General features: G+C 43.3%; 1 protein-coding gene across 2 annotated transcripts; it reads left to right on the forward strand.

Annotated features, from left to right (window-relative positions):
* Positions 1-235: 235 nt before the first annotated feature.
* Positions 236-18804, forward strand: DUSP19 (dual specificity phosphatase 19). Of its 2 annotated transcripts, none has more exons than XM_041723368.1 (4): positions 236-1713; positions 6833-6879; positions 12340-12374; positions 17759-17962. In XM_041723368.1, the coding sequence occupies exons 1-4, from the start codon at positions 585-587 to the stop codon at positions 17814-17816; spliced, it is 1269 nt and encodes a 422-aa protein (XP_041579302.1). In that variant the 5' UTR covers positions 236-584; the 3' UTR covers positions 17817-17962. The 2 variants fall into 2 exon arrangements, with proteins under 2 accessions (XP_041579302.1, XP_041579301.1); XM_041723367.1 differs by having other exon boundaries at positions 306-1713; positions 12222-12374; positions 17759-18804.
* Positions 18805-18852: the final 48 nt, after the last annotated feature.

Consider the following 18852-nt stretch of genomic DNA (forward strand, 5'->3'; position numbering starts at 1 on the left):
GGAGATGGTGCAAAGCATTTTTTCCAGCTCTTTATGTTGGAGGGCCCGGTGGATGGCCGGGTGTTGGGGCTCGTTCTCCAACAGGGAGAAGCTTGGTTTATTTCAGTTCCACAGCAGAAAACTTCAAAACGAGGAAAAGTCGGGTATGTCGTGGAGGGGGGGGGGGGGGAGCTTTTGTTAAGTGCAACGTCTTCACCGTATGCAAGTGCAAATACACGCCTTAGTAAGAGCATTTAATAAGCGGGGTAAGGAACATTCGTATTTAATTTTGTGATTTCTTCTTTAAAGATTTTATTTATTCACTCATATATGAGAGAGAGAGAGAGAGAGAGAGAGAGGCAGAGACCCAGGCAGAGGGAGAAGCAGGCTCCACGCAGGGAGCCCGACGCGGGACTCGATCCGGGGTCTCCAGGGTCACGCCCCGGGCCGACGGCGGCGCTAACCCCTGCGCCACCCGCTGCCCCAATCTCGTGGTTTCGTTTGCAAAACGCGCCGTCCCGTCGCAAGCAGGACCGTGTCCCGCAGCCGAGGCCACGGGTACCGAGCGCTCCCGCAGCCGCGTAAGGCAGACTCGAAGAGCGCGCATGCGCCGCAAGCAGGCTCCGGCTCCGGCTCCGGCTCGTCAACGTGGGGGCGGGGGGCGAGACCCGAGCTCGTCTCAGCCGCACCGAGAACAGCGGCGTGACTTCTGCGGCTTTACCTCGCCAATCTACCCGCAGCGTTCGGGCAGCAAACGCCCCGGAGCGCGGCGCCGGCGGAGGGGGCCCCGCGGGGGGGGAGGGGACTCCGGGGGGGCTCCGCGGGGGGGCTCCGAGGACGGGGGGGAGGGGTCCCCGCGGCCGGGGGTGTGCTCCGCGGGGGGAGGGGGCTCCGCGGAGGGGCGGACCCGCGCCCAGGTCGGGGCCCCGAGGACGGGGTGTCCCGCGGGGGTCTCCGCGGAGGAGCCCGGGCGTCCTGGCCCCGTCCCGCGCCTGCCGCCGTGGCCCTTGCGCGGGGTCCGCAGCGACGCGGGGCGGCTCCGCCCGCAGTGCCCGCCCGGAGCTCCCGCGGGGGTAACCGAGGCCGACCTGGGGGCGCCTGGGCCTCGGCGGCGGGGGGGGGCTCCGCCTTCGGCCGGGGCGTGCCCCGGGGTCCCGCACCGAGCCCCGCATCACCGCCCCGCAGGGCGCCTGCGCTCCCCCTGCCCGCGCCTCGGCGTCCCTCGCGAACCAGTAAGGAGAATCTTACAAAAAAAAAAAAAAACAGAGCCAGAGCCAACCGCAGCCGGAAGGAGCCCGGCGGCCGGCCCAGCGCGGGGGGCGGGGCAGGGGCGGGCGCCGGAAGTAGCGACCCCCGGGGCGCGGCGGTGGCCAATCAGACGCCGCCTTACAGCGACGGCGACGCCCCCGGCGCAGGCGCAGGCGCACTCGGCGCTCCTCCCCGGCCGCTTCCGGTTCCGCCCGGGCTCGCCGGCCGCGGGTCGCGGGCCGGCGCAGGGGGCGCGGGGGATGCACGCCTTGAGCCAGGAAATTAGAGCCTTTTCCCGGAAGGGCCTCCGGAAGCAATGCACCCGGGTGACCTCGCTGACCGGGAGGACCACCATAGAAACATGGGACGGCGCGCGGGGTGTCGTGGTGGAGGCCGGGCCGCCGGGCCGCGGGGGCAGCTGCGGATTCGTGCCGGACCTCAGCCTCGACCTGCGGGTCGCCGTCCTGAAGCCCTGGTTGCTGCTGGGTGAGTCCGCGCACCTGCTGCTGCCTCCGCCCCCCCCCCCCCCCCCGGATGCGCGGTGCTCTAGTCTCATCAGGCAGCTTCCCGAAAAGCCGAAATGTCTCCTTATTTCTTAGATTTGGGACTTGGCGAGGGCCGGCGGGTGGTGTCTGCCCCACAGCATAACCCGCCAGAAGCCCAGGTGCTGGGAGCGCACCGCACCTGCTGCTTGGATCTTGGATTCGAGAACAGCTTACGTCCTGGTGCTTTTTTTTTGTTTTTTTGTTTTTTTTTCTCTGCAGGATAGCGTGTCCACGTTGCATTTGCAGGGAGCCCACGTTGCATTTGCAGGGAGCCCAACGCGGGACTCGATCCTGAGACCCCAGGGTCAGCCCTGGGCTGCAGGCGGCGCTAAACCGCTGACCCACCGGGGCTGCCCATGATTTCCCTTTTTTAAAATAATATTTTATTTATTTATTCATGAGACACAGAGAGAGAAAGGCAGAGACACAGAGGGAGAAGCAGGCTCCATGCAGGAAGCCCGATGTGGGACTCGATCCCAGGACCCCCGCCTGGGCCCTAGGCAGACGCTCAACTCCTAACCCACCCAGGCATCCCAGTTTTATGATTTCTTGTGTGGTGGAGAATATTGTTTCTCGATACAGTGCGTGGTCCACAGATAGTAAATGAAGCACAGGTGTGAAAAGCACACACACCTCCTGTTGGCTTGGCAAGAGTTTGTTACGGTAGTCTTTTTTTTTTTTTTTTTTTTAAGATTATTTATTTATTTATTCATGAGAGACAGAGGCAGAGAGAGAGAGGCAGAGAAGCAGGCTCCATGCACGGAGCCCGACGTGAGACTCCATCCCGGGTCTCCAGGGTCAGACCCTGGGCTGAAAACAGGTGCTAAACTGCCGGGCCACCCAGGGATCCCCTACACTAGTCCTTTAAAAAAAAAAAAAAAAGACAGTAATGTGTTAAGTAGATTTGGATTCTTTTTCATTTGTGAATAGAGAAATTATGATTTGGAAAGACCATTGATTTGTCCATATATATGCATTCTTGAGTAAAACAAACCCTGAGCTGGTGGGCGTCAGAAATAGCCACATCCTGTTGTGCAGCGCACACAGCATCTCCTTTAAAAACAAAACAAAACAAAAACACCACCTCTCTTTATAAAGTAGGGATGATCGGGGCAGCCGGGGTGGCTCAGTGGTTTAGTGCCGCCTTCAGCCCAGGGCCTGATCCTGGAGTCCTGGGATCGAGTCCCGCCTCAGGCTCCCGGCATGGAGCCTACTTCTCCCTCCGCCTGTGTCTCTGCCTCTCTCTCTGTCTCTCATGAATAAATAAATAAATATTTAAAAAAAAAAGAAAGTAGGGATGATCAGCTCCGTTTCACAGATGGGAACTGGATTTAACAATGGTTAGGTACTTTGCACAAGGTAACACACATAGTACATGACAGAGCTGGGCATCTAGCCCGAGTCTGATCCACTCCTGGTCTACACTGTGGTTTAGGATGCCCCAGGGAGTCAGGTTTTCAGTCCTGCTCGGCCTCTTGGTAGATGAACTAGCATAAGTCCTTCATACTCTGTGGTTCCCCAAGAAACTGCCTGTAAAACTAAGGCCAAGGTATCTGTTTCTCTCACAGGGTTATCCTGAGGTGGTGAAAAGTCTTTGAAACAAATTAAATCGCAGCTCACACTGGATTTGTTACTGTGTTATGCGGTGCACGAATCGCTCCATGAGCTATCTTGCATTTCAGATAGATGTCCCCAGCTAGTTTCCAAAGCCCAGTGAAAAATTAAGGGGTCATTTAGCTAGTCTGAAAGGTTTACCCAGGACTTTCACACCACCCTTCCTAGGAAGGAAAACACGCCCAGGCACCGTTTTTGGTTATTCAGCTTCCGTTGTAGCAATAATGGTTTAAAATATTATGGTTGAATTTTATTTTATTTTTTTAAAGATTTTATTTATTCATGAGAGACACACAGAGAGAGAGGCAGAGACACAAGCAGAGGGAGAAGTAGGGTCCATGCAGGGAGCTCGATGTGGGACTGGATCCTGGATCCCGGGATCACATCCTGGGCTGAAGGCGGCGCTAAACCGCTGAGCCACCCGGGCTGCCCCACTATGGTAGAATTTTAAAATAATCTTTTCACTCTCTCATGAACTTTGCTTGTGATTTTCTTTTTTTTTAAATCTAGGCTTAGCCAAAGTGAGCTGCTCAAGGTAATATTCTCAGACTGGCCTTGGAGCCCTTCCCAGAATCCTGGGAAAGTTCTGGGAGAGACACTTGTGGAATTAGAGCTTCCATGGGCTCCTCTCTGGACCAGGAAGTGGGATATGTTTTTATCAGGTACAGCCTCTCCTGTGAGAGGTAGATGGACCTTTTACTGCCTGGTTACATGTGCCTTATCCCCCAGGGACCCCTGGATGATGACATCTGAATTCTTCCGCATGAGTGATGCAGGGGTTGTTTCTGGCCAGACTGAGTTTCTCTCTGGAGATGGAATTGTTTCTAGGTTTGCTTCAAAGAGCTTCCTTCATCTCTTCACTGCAACACAATTCCCACCCAGCACTATATAAAATAACTTGGTTTTGGTGGGGAATAAAGGAAAGCCATAAAAATAATCTTTTTCAGGTAGCTCATGAATTCAGACCAGCTTCTGCACCTCAAAAATCTTATGTAGGCCCTTGAACTATCTAACAGGTCAACAAAAAGCTCTTAACATTTTTGCCCTAAGCTTTGCAAATTATATTTTTATTTTATTTATTTATTTTTAAGATTTTATTTATTTATTCATGAGAGACAGAGAGAGGCAGAGACACAGGCAAAGGGAGAAGCAGGCTCCATGCAGGGAGCCCAATGTGGGACTGGATCCTGGATCCCGGGATCACATCCTGGGCTGAAGGCGGCGCTAAACCGCTGAGCCACCCGGACTGCCCAATTATGTATCTTTCCAATAAAAATTTAACACAGGACTGTAACACAAAGCAACCACTTATAAAAGGAGAAAAGCTGATGTTTATATCTAGAATTTAGAGAGAATTACCTTGAACTCTAATACTACCAAATATTAGATGACACGTACAAGCCAATTACCTCAAATCCATTTATGCTGACTAAATTGTTGTCCCACCTATTAACACACTCATGATTTTCTTACTGCTTGAAAAGGCAGAGCATACAAGTTGCATTTTTTTTTGGTCTCAGGAGTAATAGATTTGTTGCAATAGAGTTCATATTCTGGAAGTGACTTTCAAAATGTGGCAGCCAATTCTGATGTATGATCAACCTATTGTGTTGGTGTGTATGTGTTTAATGGAAATGATCAAAGTATCTAGCTTTGGTAAGTATAATAATGGCAATTTAGGGTTAAAAAAATTTCATTTATGCATGTTTAATTTTCTTTTTGCTATTTTAAGAAATAGGCAGAGAAGAGCTAATTATTATTTAAAAGATGATTTAAATAATTAAATTAAATTGCATTGAATTTATTAGAAGCCATTTTTTCCCCCAGAGGTGGTTAGAACTTCCTGCAGGAAACTAAAATTATTTTTTAATTGCTAAGTATTTCAAATGTATAGAAAATTACAGACCGTAATACTACAGAAAGCTACGTGTCCACCATCCAGCTTTAACAGATGTTGATATATTGATAGACTAATTTTTAGGAATAGAGTTAAGTGTAGGCTTGGTAAGAAACCAGTGTGTTTCAGATTACTAGGAGAATATTGGCCAACCAGTGTACTTGCTGGCTTCTCAGCTATCTAAAATCACATAATAGAAGCTGGCAGATTCCCCAGGTAGGTATGGTGAGAAAAACATTGTGCATAGAAATGGATCCTAATTTAGGAAAGTAAAATATTTGAAATCTTTAAATAATAAATGCCCTGTGTTTTCAAATGTTTTAACTCACTTTGTTTTAACCAGTTATCTCCTGTTTGATCTTGCTTATTAGCCAGAGTCATTTTCCAAGTTTGGTAGATCAGGAGAGCCAGCTCTGACAGGAAGAACTGGTACAAGGGGATGGCCCTGTTGGTACACGGAATGTGGGTGGAATTCAGGGACCAGCAGTGTTTGCTCTAAGTTATTGGGTATTCCATAGCCAAATGGCACCAAGTCATTTTGTGGGTGGTTTTTTAATACCCTTTTTCAAGTTACAAAAGAAATAGGTATGTATTGTAAAAAACACAAACGAGCGTGACAAAGAAAAATCACCGGTAAACCCACTGTAAATATTTTGTTCAAAGTACTTCCTGTTCATTTTTAGGCATATACATATATATATTTTTTTTTTTATAAAAATGGATGATGGTGTTTTGTAACCTAATGGTATCATCACCTAATATATGGAGAATATATATTTCCTTGCCAGAAATATTCTTCTGTATTCTCGTTGGTTTTTTTGTTTGTTTGTTTGTTTTGTTTTAAGTAAATTATCCCGAATGTGGGACTCAAACTCATGACTCTGAGATCAAGGGTCACATGCTCTATGCACTGGGCCAGCCAGGTGCCTGTGCAGTCTCATTTTAATGGTATATTTCACTACATCAATGTACCCTATCTTATTTAACCCAACCCTTATTATTAGGCTTTTGGTTGAAAATTTTTATTTGTTTTGGAGTTTTTTGTTTGTTTTTTTGTATTATAAACAATACTATAATGAACATCCTGATAGCTAATCTTTGCAATACCAGGGACTTTTGAGACAAATTGCTGGAAGTGGGATTTTAGAAGACAAGATATATACAAAATTAATATTCTTTAATCAATGTTTCTATTTATTTGGTTGACAGAGAGCGCACAAGCAGAGGGAGTGGGAGCAGGAGAAGCCGGTTCCCTGAGCCAAAGGCATGTGCTTAACCAACTGAGCCAGCCAAGCACCCCTTAATGAATATTTCTAAATTGTCTTTTAAGTGCTGCGTTGAAGTCCTCCCAAGTTTTATTTTTAAAGCCAAACATTAACTCATGATAAAACTAAAATAGTTTCAGTAGCATTAATAAAACTAATTAATTTTTCTCTTCCATAAATAAATAAATAAATAAATAAATAAATAAATAGGATTATTGTAAAAATTAGATTAAAAAAAGGATGATTATTTTTATGATCATGGTGATATGATTTATTTCTTATAGGGTCACAAGATGCTGCTCATGATCTGGATACTCTGAAAAAGCACAAGGTAAAAAAATGCTTCAGGTCTGGCACCGTGTATAGGAAGTATTTTAATTATTACAGGTATTTAGGAAGTTATTAGTCCATTTCAGAGTTTTTGGTGGTGGTTTTTTAAAATTTATTTTTAGAGATAGAGAATGAGCAAGTACCGGGAGGGAAAGAGGAAGAGGGAGAGAAAATTTTAGCAAATTTCTTGCTTAGCTTGGAGCCCGATGCAGGGCTTAATCTCAAGGTCAAGACCTGAGCTGAAACCAAGAGTCAGACACTTAGCTGACTGCACCACCAAGGAGCCCCTCCCTATTTCAGAGTTTAATTGGTAACATTTTTTAGTTGCCATTTTAATAAAGTTGCAAAAATTATTGTACCTAATTAGAATATGTGGATTTATAACCCAGCTTTCCAGTTTTATATTGTTTCCCTTCATGTATCCTCATGAACCTGACTTTGAATTGTTTTTTCTTGCCTGTGCTTACGTAGTTCCTATGTGTGGGATAGACTTTCCTCTCTTCTTGTCCAAGATCTACCCATGTCCAAGTCCCCACCTCACATACCACTTCTTCCCCAGTGCCATCTCTCATCCTCAACGGATGTGATTTATTACTTATTTCAGTATTTCCTAAAAGAATTTCAGCCTAAAAGAATTGTTTTGTCAAGCAATATTTCAGCATCATGGAATTGCTATGGTTTGAGGAATGCAAGAGGTTTTTATTCACATGATGCTTATAATCTGAGGGACATGGAGGGGAGAAAGACAAATAAGTACCTTCAGGACAGAGTACTATGTCCTTTGATGGGAAAATGCAGGTGCGATTGGAGAGTGTATGAGATGATGCCCTTCAGCCATGTTTGTTTGGATTGGGTTGGGTTAGGGATTGTAAGGTCAGGGAAATCTTCCTGGAGGCAATGATACTGAAGTGTGCTCTGATGGGATGGGGAGGGAACAGACAGAAATGATTTGTGTGGAGGCCTAGAAGTAGAGAAAGACTAAAGCTTTCAGAGATAGAAAAAAAAAAAAAAAGTTCAGTAGCCCAGGAATAGAGAGTGAGAAAGAGGATACCAAGAAATAGGGCCAGAGATAGAAGCAAGAGTCAGATCCCAAAAGTCCATGTAAGCCACAGTAAACACTTTGGACTTGACGCCAAAGTCTTTGAAGGTCTTTACCCAGAGAAGAGACCAGATTACTAAATTGGCAGTTTAGGAAAATTGCTTGTCAGAGGAAGTATAGAAAATAAATTGGAGTGTTGCACAAACTAAAGGTGGGGAGACTAGTTGGCAGGAGATTGCAGTAACAGTTATAATAATAACTGCATGACAATAAGAGATCATGGCCTGGAATCACATAAGGATATGAGAGTTACTGTTATTTCCTAATAGGATCTATCTTAGGTCAATATTTTTAAAAAAAGATTGTATTTATTTGACACAAAGTCAGATAAATAAGAGGCTGAGCAGGGAGCCTGACTTGGGGCTCAGTCCCAGGACCGTGGGATCATGACCCAAGCTGAAGGTAGACACTTAACTGAGCCACCCAGGCGCTTCTTAGATTAATATTTTAACATAAGTAGAACAAGTTTCAAAGTCTTGCTTACATTAATAAATTAGTTTTTCTTAGGGAAAAAATGCAAAATAGAAAAACTGATAAGTTCATTCATTGGCAAGTGTTTCATTATCTAGCCCCTCTTACAATACGCTAGTTCAAATTCACGTTCATCCTGGCTATGTGAACCCAGCAGGTTTAAAAGGTCCCTCTGTCTCTGTACATGTGACCCTGTTAGATGCCTAAAAGAAGCAAAGGTAAACTAGGCAGCTGAATAAGAGGGTTTAGTGAAAAGTTTCACAATTTGGCAAAATTTAGATTATTGATTTAAATGCATGGCATGTTTCAAAGGGCTATTCTAGGACTTAAATGCTATAATGAATAGAAATTCTCTTGTGGAGGATCATTTCAGAAATTTCAATAGGAATTTCATTTTAATGTTCAGGTACAGTAATAATAGTTGCTTTATTAATAACACATCTGAGTGCCTGGTGTGTGCCCTATAAAGCTCTATGGAAAATAGAAAACAGACTATAACATAAAATGTTCCAAGTTACTTACTGCCGTATTGTTCATAATAGCAAATCATTGAAAACAACCCACATGTTCATTGATAGGGAGGGAACTGGCTAACTAATAGTACACTCACACCATAGAATAAATTTTTTTTTTTTTTTTTTTTTTTTTTTTTTTTTTTTTGGTTCTTCAAAATTTTATTAACAAAACCAGGGAGAGGGGAGGCAACAGTGAGCAAACTCCACAGTCCCACCCAGGCACAGAGAATGGAGAGACAGAGGGACAGACAAGAACAGAAGAAAATCCTGAGACCCTCTGATAAGGGCATCTGGGTAGTCAAATGGTGGATGGGCACAGGGAGAAACTCAGGGACCATTGAAGAAACAGATGAATGGCAGAGCAGACAAACGGGGGATTCGGGGGGGCTCCCGGGCCTGGAATGCAGGGCCTGGGGACTTCGGGGCCAGTGAGGCTCAGCGGTCAGCACTGGAGCGCGGGGCGGTAGTGAGCGGGTCATGCTGGATCGTGTGGTGCAGCATCAGGCCAGTAATCCTGCCCGGTCAGTCACGGCCGTGCGAACGGTGCGTTCCTGCTCAAACAGCTCATCCAGCTTGTGCCACACGCGCACACGCTCCAGGTCCACTCCAGCAGCCGCAACTTTTCCCAGCAGTAATGCGGGTACACTGGCGTTTGGGCAGGCGGCAGAAGTCACCCGTGAGCTCAGACATCACGTACAAGAGGGCACCCACATACTGTATAGCTATTAAAAAAAAAACACCAAGAAAAGGGTCTGTAAATACTGATGTGAGAAAATCTCCAGGACATATTTAAGTGAGAGAGGAACCCAAGGTGTTCCCTTTGTGTAAGAAAGGGGATAAATGATTTGCCTAAAGATGCTCTAGAAGAATGTACAGGAAACCAACAAAAGTAGTTACCATGTGGGTGGGAGATAATGGAGTGGATAGGGACAGGGTGAGAGCAAGACTTCTTACTGCTTCTTTTTTATAATGTTACGATTTTTGAACCAGTTTCAAAATATGAAAGTTTATTAAAATTGGAAATAATAATGCCTAAATGTGAGGATTAAGTGAGATAACTTATATGCCTGGCACGTACTAAGTTCTCAGTAAAGGGGCTGTTACTATCCCTGTTACAAAGGGCAACCCAAGGGCAACCACTCTAGTCAGGACCTTCATAACTACATTTTGGAAGTAGGCTTAATTACTGGAAAGAGTTTTAGACTGGGTCCCCATCCCCACCACCACCTGTAACTCAGTACAATTTTTTTTTAAATCAGAACCAATCAGTACACACGTAAATTGTATTTCCCAACAACTAAACTCCCCAGGCATTGGTAACCCACCATATTCATAAAGTACTTTTACCTTTCAGCAGGTTTTCCTAAGATTCGCATTTGGTGTTCTCCATAATGCTGTGAAGATATGTAGATAGTGAGATATATATACATGCATGAGTACATCTGTATATAAGAGACCTCTTTCCTGGTCTTTTGGGAATGTAGAATATAGTCGTAAAGACAAGGGAGACACATCAATAATGTGAAACATTGGAAGATGTTATATAATTAAGGGCAAAATCATAATCCCGGTCACGAGTATACTGGCGTTGAGTGACTTGACATAGATAAGACTTCACTGGGGAAAGCAGGAGGACACTTAAGACTTTATCTTCTAAAAATGTTCTTTCTTTCTAGTTCTCCCATCTCCTCTGTATTCGAGAGTCTTTCTTGGGGCCTAGGGTGTGATCAGTAGTTGAGCATCTGCCTTTGGCCCAGGGTGTGATCCTGGGGTCCTGGGATCGAGTCCCATGTTGGGCTCCCTGTAGGGAGCCTCCTTCTCCCTCTGCCTGTGTCTCTGCTTCTCTCTCTGTCTCTCATGAATAAATAAATAAAATATTTTTTAAAAAGTCTTTTTTTAGTAGACATTTGAGGGTTTTTCTGTTGTCTTCTACAAGGCAGGTAATGGCCTGTGGCTTTCTCTTCATAAGGCCTAACTCCTGTAGTGTCTTAACCAGTGTTCTTTGCGTTGGGAAGCACAGACACCAGAGGAAGGAAGGAGAATGTGTATAATGATTCAGGGGGATCTCTGGGGGCAGAGAGTGGCTGTGCTAGAGAATCGATTGCCATCCAAGAGGGTCCCTCTCTCCCACTGGTGTCACGGCCTCTCTTTGCACATCTATTCTTAGGAGCAGAATTTTTTTCAGCTTATTTGAGCACTAATAGAAAGTGGCTGTCTTAAAGCTCTGAAGTTTGTGGACCACTCTAGCTGTCTTATACACCTATTTTTTAAATTTCTAAAAATAATTTGATCAGTCTTGTTTAAGTCCAGTGTCTGAATCTAGTCAGCTGTGCTAGGAGGAGTAAGGCACTGCTGGAGTTGCAACTATGAGGGCAGTGGGGCAAGAGAGGCACAGCTGGACAGATATTCTAAGATATGCGTGAAATACGTGAAAATACGGAAATAGGCAAAACCTAACACCCATGTGAAGAAAAAGAAGAGTACAGAGAGGCATGTCACGACAAGAAACAGGGCCTTATTTTTCTGATCCATTTAGCTTTCGGATTCTTCTAATTGACTTTCCGCTTGGCTCCTTCCATATGCTTGGTAGACTGTAGGAAAGGAATTCAAATGCATAGATGGAGTAGAAAGTTGCTTCTGCGTACCATTTGAAAGAAAATCTTTTGTGACTGTCCTTTCAACACGACTAATTCATGGGAATCTCTGGGTTTGAGGCCTGGTGGCTTTGACATTTTTTACAAACTCACTGAGTGATTCTAATGTGCAGCACACTTTAGAACCATCATATGTATAAAGAATATGAAGGAAAACTGGGAAATAATTATTGAAAGGGAAGGTTGTGTTACTGATGTACTTTCCTTATTCATGTTTTTTACGTGGATAATCATTGATTTTTTTTTCCCGACAAGTATTTTAAGTACTTTCTGTGCTAAAGTCACTGCTTACTCAACAGTACTTACTTATAATAATAATAAACCAAACATGGTTTGTACCCTCATGGAGTTTCTGGTACCTCGAGGGAGACAAATAATCTCAAAATGCCTAATTAAGGCAAGTAGAGGGTGCCATGGGAATGTAGAATTAGCACTTCTGGCGAGGGATGGGCAGTCGGAGAAGGCTTCCTGCAAGAATTATTCAAGTGAGTGATGCCTAAATTGTTTATTCTTGTTACAGATCTCAACATGCCATTCTCTTTTTGATCAGCCTAGTATTAATTCATTAGAGAATGTTAAAAACCATCCTCTTTTTTTCTTTAAGGTGACTCACATTCTCAATGTTGCATATGGAGTTGAAAATGCTTTCCTCGGTGACTTTATATATAAGAGCATTTCTATATTGGATCTTCCTGAAACCAATATCCTGTCTTATTTTCCAGAATGTTTTGAATTTATTGAACAAGCAAAAGCAAAGGTAAGTTTTATTGTGATCCACAGGTTCTTCAAAGGCAGAAATTTTAAAAGACCATCTGTTTTCCAATCTTTATTCTTTTTGAAATGAATACAGAGAGAACCACTATGAAATTTCCCCTCCAACAATCTTTCATGAACATCTACAACTATTTAGTTCTCCAATTTTTTTTCTTAGTGAGATTTTTTTTTTTTAAAGTAATCTCTCTGCACAGTGTGGGGCTCGCACTCCTGACCCTGAGATCACAAGTTGCATGTGGTATTGGCTGGGCCAGCCAGGTGCCCCTCAATGAGATATTTACTCTTAACATTAATTTCTCATCTTCCTGGGCTTCCTGAGAAGTGTTAGGAGACAAAATTCTCCATTTACTGAACTTCCCTGTGTTTATATATGCTAGATTTCTTTTGATGATTTATAACCACCTGCCCTCTGACCAATTTGCAAGATAAGGTGGAGTAAGGGATAGATGCTGCTGTAGGCCTCTTAACGTATTTACAAAGGTTAATATGCATTTTTGTGGCTGTGGTAGGGCTAGTAGTGAATTTATGCATTTTCAACAGTAGAAAATTATAGGCTGCTCTAAGGACTATATGTGTATTGCTTTACTGATATTGTATGAAAACACTGTTCAGAAGCTGTCCATTGGTTTTCTGACCTCAAAAGACCAACAGATAATATAATGCTTCAACTTTGGTAATAGATTCAAGTCAACATTGGGCGTCTAGGTTGGCTGTTACCAGTAATTGTACCTTGAAATGACATCATTTTTAGTTAGTATATAATTTCTTACAAAATTCATGTGAGAGAAATAGATAGAAGCACTTACAGAGTAAAGTTAACTCCCCTGGGGCACCTCTAACAATCAGAATCCAGCTTAGCTGAGTTCTGGCTAATGATTTCCTTTCTACCTTTTCTCCTTCCTTTTTTTCCTCCCTCTCCCTTCCTTCCTTTTATTTAGTAATATTTATTGAATGCCTTACATCCCCAGCACTGTTCTAGGTGCTTTCCATTAGGTCATCTGCAAAATGGCTGCCATTCAGCTTTATTTAATAGCAGGTATTTAGATAAAAGAAGAGGAAGAGAGTTTCTGATTCAAGACCTAATACTGCCCAGTGTTTTCTCTCATGAAAAATTTTATAGGGTCTAGATCATACCATTCCAGTGTGCCGGCTGATAGTGCGAAAATAAACAAGATAACGTTTCCATGTTAGCTGCTTCTCTAGGGAGATGTGAGGTAGACCTTACATGGGAAGAGAAAAATGTAGGCATCATCCAAATGCATATTCATGTTTGAAGATGTGTCCATGTTGCAAGTGGAAAGGGTAACAGTTAAGTAGATGTTTCCTTTGCTTGGGTTTCCTAAAACACAGACCCCGAGACCAAGATTAAGAGCTGGTGCTTCAGGTGAGAGGTGGAATCCACGGGCAGTGAGAGTGGGTAGAAAGGGAAGTGACTCAGGACAGGATGCGCAGCCACGTGAGCTGGTACATTTACTTTGCCAAGCACAGTGCACCGTGAGCTGCCTGTGACACAGTCGGGTGCTCAGCAGGTGTATCTGCTCTGCCACATAAGTCACCTCCCCGCAGGGAGTGCAAAGAAATCACTCCTCCACACCGACTTTGGGAGGGAGAGGGGAGAGCACGTATCTGTCTGGCTCTGTCAGCTCCTGCACTAGGCTGGTCAAAGTTTATCCACGGGGAGGGGCAGGGGGTGGTGACTGGTCGCCCAACGCCCGGTGACAGCACTCCACTCCTTCAGCAGCTGCCTTGGAGCCAAGCTCAGTGGCCTGTGGTCTGACTTTTCATCCACGTTCAGAAGTTCAGGGTGTACTTGTTTATGCAGAGACCAGCACAGGGCAAGAGCCAGGCCTTCTTAGGCAAGCAATGCTCATCAGACCTAAGGGGAGCAGTTGGCCACAGGGGTGGCAGCTGAGGTGCAGCAAGCCCATGAGATGATGGCAGCAAGAGAATCTGAGGAGGTACCTAAGATGTTTCTGCTACAAGATGTGCTGGAATTCCATAATCTATTCTGATTTCTCAAGCAGTTTTATGATGCATTCCTAACCTCAGCCAGTATTTCCTTGCCCTGAAAACTCTTTACTCTTCAGATTAATACATACTTAGTTTGAGCGATGGAATTCTTGAATTTTCTTTTTTTTTTCTAGAAGAGATCTTTTTGTAACTTTCTCTGTTGCATATGCAGATTTTTATTAAATGTGATTACTCAGTGAATTGAGTATTTCAAAACTACCTTTCTAGGCCTTACTTGCTTGTTTTATCTTTTTACCTGCAGCTGCCAAATGGGATCTCTTCTGGTTTCCCATGTGTTTTCTCATTGTCCTCTGAACTTGTGAAAACCCTGTTGTTTGGTTTCTCTGCCTTTCCACTATCTGTGTCATGCATTATGTGTTAGGTTTATACCTGAAAGGATAGAAATACACATGAGGGAACAATAGTAGGGTAACCTGTATGGTCGTAAGAGTTCTTCTATGAAAATTTGACTCCCTTTTTTTTTTTATGTACAAAAGGTTTTGTTAATATCAAAATATGTATTTGATATTCCATGTTTACTTTATTACTCATTTTATGAGATGTGATTTTAAAAACATGATGTAAGTAAATTATGTCATTGTAGAAAAATTGACAAATACAAAGATAAGTAAAAATTCACCCTTCTTAGACCATGTGGACATAACTACTGGTAGCGTTTTGATATTTTTTTATTTTTCAAAAGATTCATTTAAAAATCTAAACTTGGGCAGCCCAGGTGGCTCAGCGGTTTAGCGCCACCTTCAGCCCAGGCTCTGGAGACCTGGAGTCGAGTCCCACGTTGGGCTTCCTGCATGGAGCCTGCTTCTCCCTCTGCCTGTGTCTCTGCCTCTCTCTCTCTCTCTGTGTCTCTCATGAATAAATAAATAAAAAAAATAAAAACCTAAACATGATTCATTAATCTGTCAATAAATATTAATTACTTATTCTGAGAAGATATGAGGGATACGTACATACTGCTGCCCTCAAAGAGCTTAAGGTCTAGTTGAAAATTTATTCACAACAGCATGAAAACAGAAGATGCTTGATAAACTGGAAATACTATAACATGATTCCTGTCTGCGCATAGCAAAACAGTGATTCAAATTTGTAGGAGAACACTTTCTTCTTGGAAATGGAGAACAAAATTAATTTACTTGCTTGGCAAACATTTATGGAATATCTACTATGTGCCTCAAATTGCACTAAGGACACAGTGCCCAAAGATAGCTGAGCTATTCCCCCGACCCCATCTCACTCAGAGAGAGACAGGCTTCTTAGAACAGAAGCCAGTGTTAGCTGGACCAAGAAGAGGAACAAAGGCTTTCCAGGGAGAGGACAACAGCAGTGCAAAGAAAAAATTATAAGTTTTTATCTATCTATTTATTTTAAAGATTTTATTTATTTATTCATGAGAGACATGGAAAGAGAGAGAGAGGCAGAGACACAGGCAGAGGGAGAAGCAGGCTCCATGCAGGGAGCCTGACGTGGGACTCGATCCTGGGTCTCCAGGATCATGCGCTGGGCTGAAGGCAGGCACTAAACCTCTGAGCTACCCTGGCTGCCCCACTTTATAAGTTTTTGAATTATTATTATTTTGAGTTCTGGAAAGGGGATATAAAGCCAATAACTTTTCTGAGAATAGTTTTTTTTTTTTTTCTGTTAAGATTTATTTATTAAGAGAATGAGGTGGGGAAAAAAAAAAAACGAGTTGGGGAGGGGTAGAAGGAGAGCGAGAGAATCTCAAGCAGACTCCTCGCTGAGTACAGAGTCTGTATGGGGCTCGATCTCCCCACCCTGAGATCATGACTTGAGTGGAAACCAAGAGCCAGACACTTAACAGACTGAGCCACCCAGGAGCCCCTGTGGGAATACTTGCAAGGACAGTATGATACCAAAGAGTAATAAAAGGTAAATAAGTCAATTCAAAGGCTGTAGAAAAGCAACAGAAGGGTAGCTGTTACATACAAGATATAAGAAAGAAGAAAATACTAACATTAAACATGAGCTGGCACTGAATGTATAGTGTAAAAGACTGAAAATAAATCTGGTTTCATTTTCAAAGGCATATTATGGCTCAAAACAGAGATGACTAGTATGTAGTCAGGAAATACTAAAAATGACTGACTGGTATCTCTCATTTCGCTTACCACTCCGGGTCTGTTTGGAACATCTGGTTTGTTTTGAGAGAATTTCCTTACTAGGAAATTCATCACTTACTGAAACACGATTTTTGAAATGTCTCTAATCTCATAAAAATGAGCTATTATTATACACAGAAAAGTTCCATGTATGTATAGTGAGTATTGGCGTTAGCCCGTCTCGTACAGAAGCAGTTAAAATTTGGAAATAGGTATATATATAAGAAAACAGGGGCGCCTGGGTGGCTCAGTTAGTTGGGTGTCTGTCTTTGGCTCAGGTAATGATCCTGGGGTCCTGGGATCGAGCCCCACGTTGCATCAGGCTCACTGCTCAGCGGGGACCCTGCATCTCTCTCTGCCTCTGCCTCCTCCTCCCACTTGTGCTTGCTCTCTCACATGAGATCTCTCTCTCTCTCTCAAATAAAGTCTTTTTTTTTTTTTTAATTTTTATTTATTTATGATAGTCACACACAGAGAGAGAGAGAGAGAGGCAGAGACACAGGCAGAGGGAGAAGCAGGCTCCATGCACCGGGAGCCCGACGTGGGATTCGATCCCGGGTCTCCAGGATTGCGCCCTGGGCCAAAGGCAGGCGCCAAACCGCTGCGTCACCCAGGGATCCCTCAAATAAAGTCTTAAAACTTTTTTTGAAAAAAAAAGTTTGCACATACATGACCTGTGACTTTTCTCTTAGTTATAGATATGTATCTACTAAGTTTATTAGGCTCTTATATGTAGTAGATTACTTCAGTTTGATAAAAGATACTTTTTCAAAATTCCAAATACATTGTCAAAGCATTTCATTCCCGGGGGGAGGAGGGGTAGGAAGAGAAGTTGGTTGGTTGATTGGCGGATTATTTTCCATTCGTTGCTTACAGTGAATTACATATATATTTTTTTAAGATTTTATTTATTTATTCATGAGAGACACAGAGAGAGAGAGGCAGAGACATAGGCTGAGGGAGAAGCAGGCTCCATGCAGGGAGCCCGACATGTGAGACTCGATCCCGGGTCTCCAGGATCAGGCCCTGGGCTGAAGGCGGCGCTAAACCACTGAGCCACCCGGGCTGCCCAGTGAATTAAATTTTGTTAATTGAATACATTGAGTCAAATTAATAAAATGAACCTTCTTTTATAATTTCAAGTAGTGTAAGAGTGTACAAGTGATTTTAGTAACCTTTCCAAGTGAATAATGGAGGTTTTTCATTGATTTTGTTGCAGGATGGAGTGGTTCTGGTTCATTGTAATGCAGGAGTTTCCAGGGCTGCTGCAATTGTAATAGGATTCCTGATGAATTCTGAAGAACTCTCATTTACCAGTGCTTTTTCTTTGGTGAAGAATGCAAGGCCTTCCATATGTCCAAATGCTGGCTTCATGGAGCAGCTTCGTACGTATCAACAGGGCAAAGAAAGCACTAAGTGTGACAACATACAGGAGTTAGAAAGGGGTGACAGTCTGTGAGTCACATTCCAGCAGATAAAGGACAACTGTAATTTCTGCATTGGCCCCTACAGCTACCCGTCCTTGTTTTTGAAAAGTAGACCAGTAAAAACTTACTTCTGTCTTGCGTTTTTCAAGTAGAAATGGAGGTGAATGGATTGTCTTGAGCTAGAGTATAAATACATTTTTAAGTTATATGATGTTTTCTTTGGTATTATAATGTGTGATCGGATGCTGCTTTGATTTGCTAAGAAAAAATAATGTATTACCAATACTTGATTTCTGTAGAAGAAAAAGAATTACATTCAAAATCTTTATTCGAGCATGGAAAGGTTAAATCAGTTGATTAAGACTTTTGGTATTTTTCTATTCCAGCAATATTTTCATGAAGGAAAAAACTTGAAGTGCTACTTCACTTACTATTTCAGAGGGTGGTCAATTTCTATGTAAAGAATTTGAGATGAAAAACTAATACTTTAAACCTCCCAAAAAGATATAACCAAAATCTGAAGGTTGACACAATGCAGGTGTACTTTACTTCATTGTATTGCAGATGTTATATGTGCTACAGATTGAAAGTGGCAGCCCTGCATTGAGGAAGTGTATTGGCACCATTTTTTCCAATAGCATTTGCTCACTTTGTGTCTTGGTGTCACATTTTGGTAATTCTCACACTCTTTCAAACTTGTTCATTGAAATTGTATTTGTTCTGGTGGTCTGTGATCGGTGATCTTTGATGTTGCTACTGTAATCGTTTTGGGGTGCCATGAACCAGACCCATGTAATATGGTGAACTTAACTGATAAATACTGCTTATGTGGTGACTATTCAGTTGGCCCTTTCCCCATCTTTCCTTCCTTGTTGGGCCTCCCTAC

Source organism: Vulpes lagopus, chromosome 11 (genome assembly GCF_018345385.1).
Source record: "Vulpes lagopus strain Blue_001 chromosome 11, ASM1834538v1, whole genome shotgun sequence".
NCBI classification, from domain to species: domain Eukaryota; kingdom Metazoa; phylum Chordata; class Mammalia; order Carnivora; family Canidae; genus Vulpes; species Vulpes lagopus.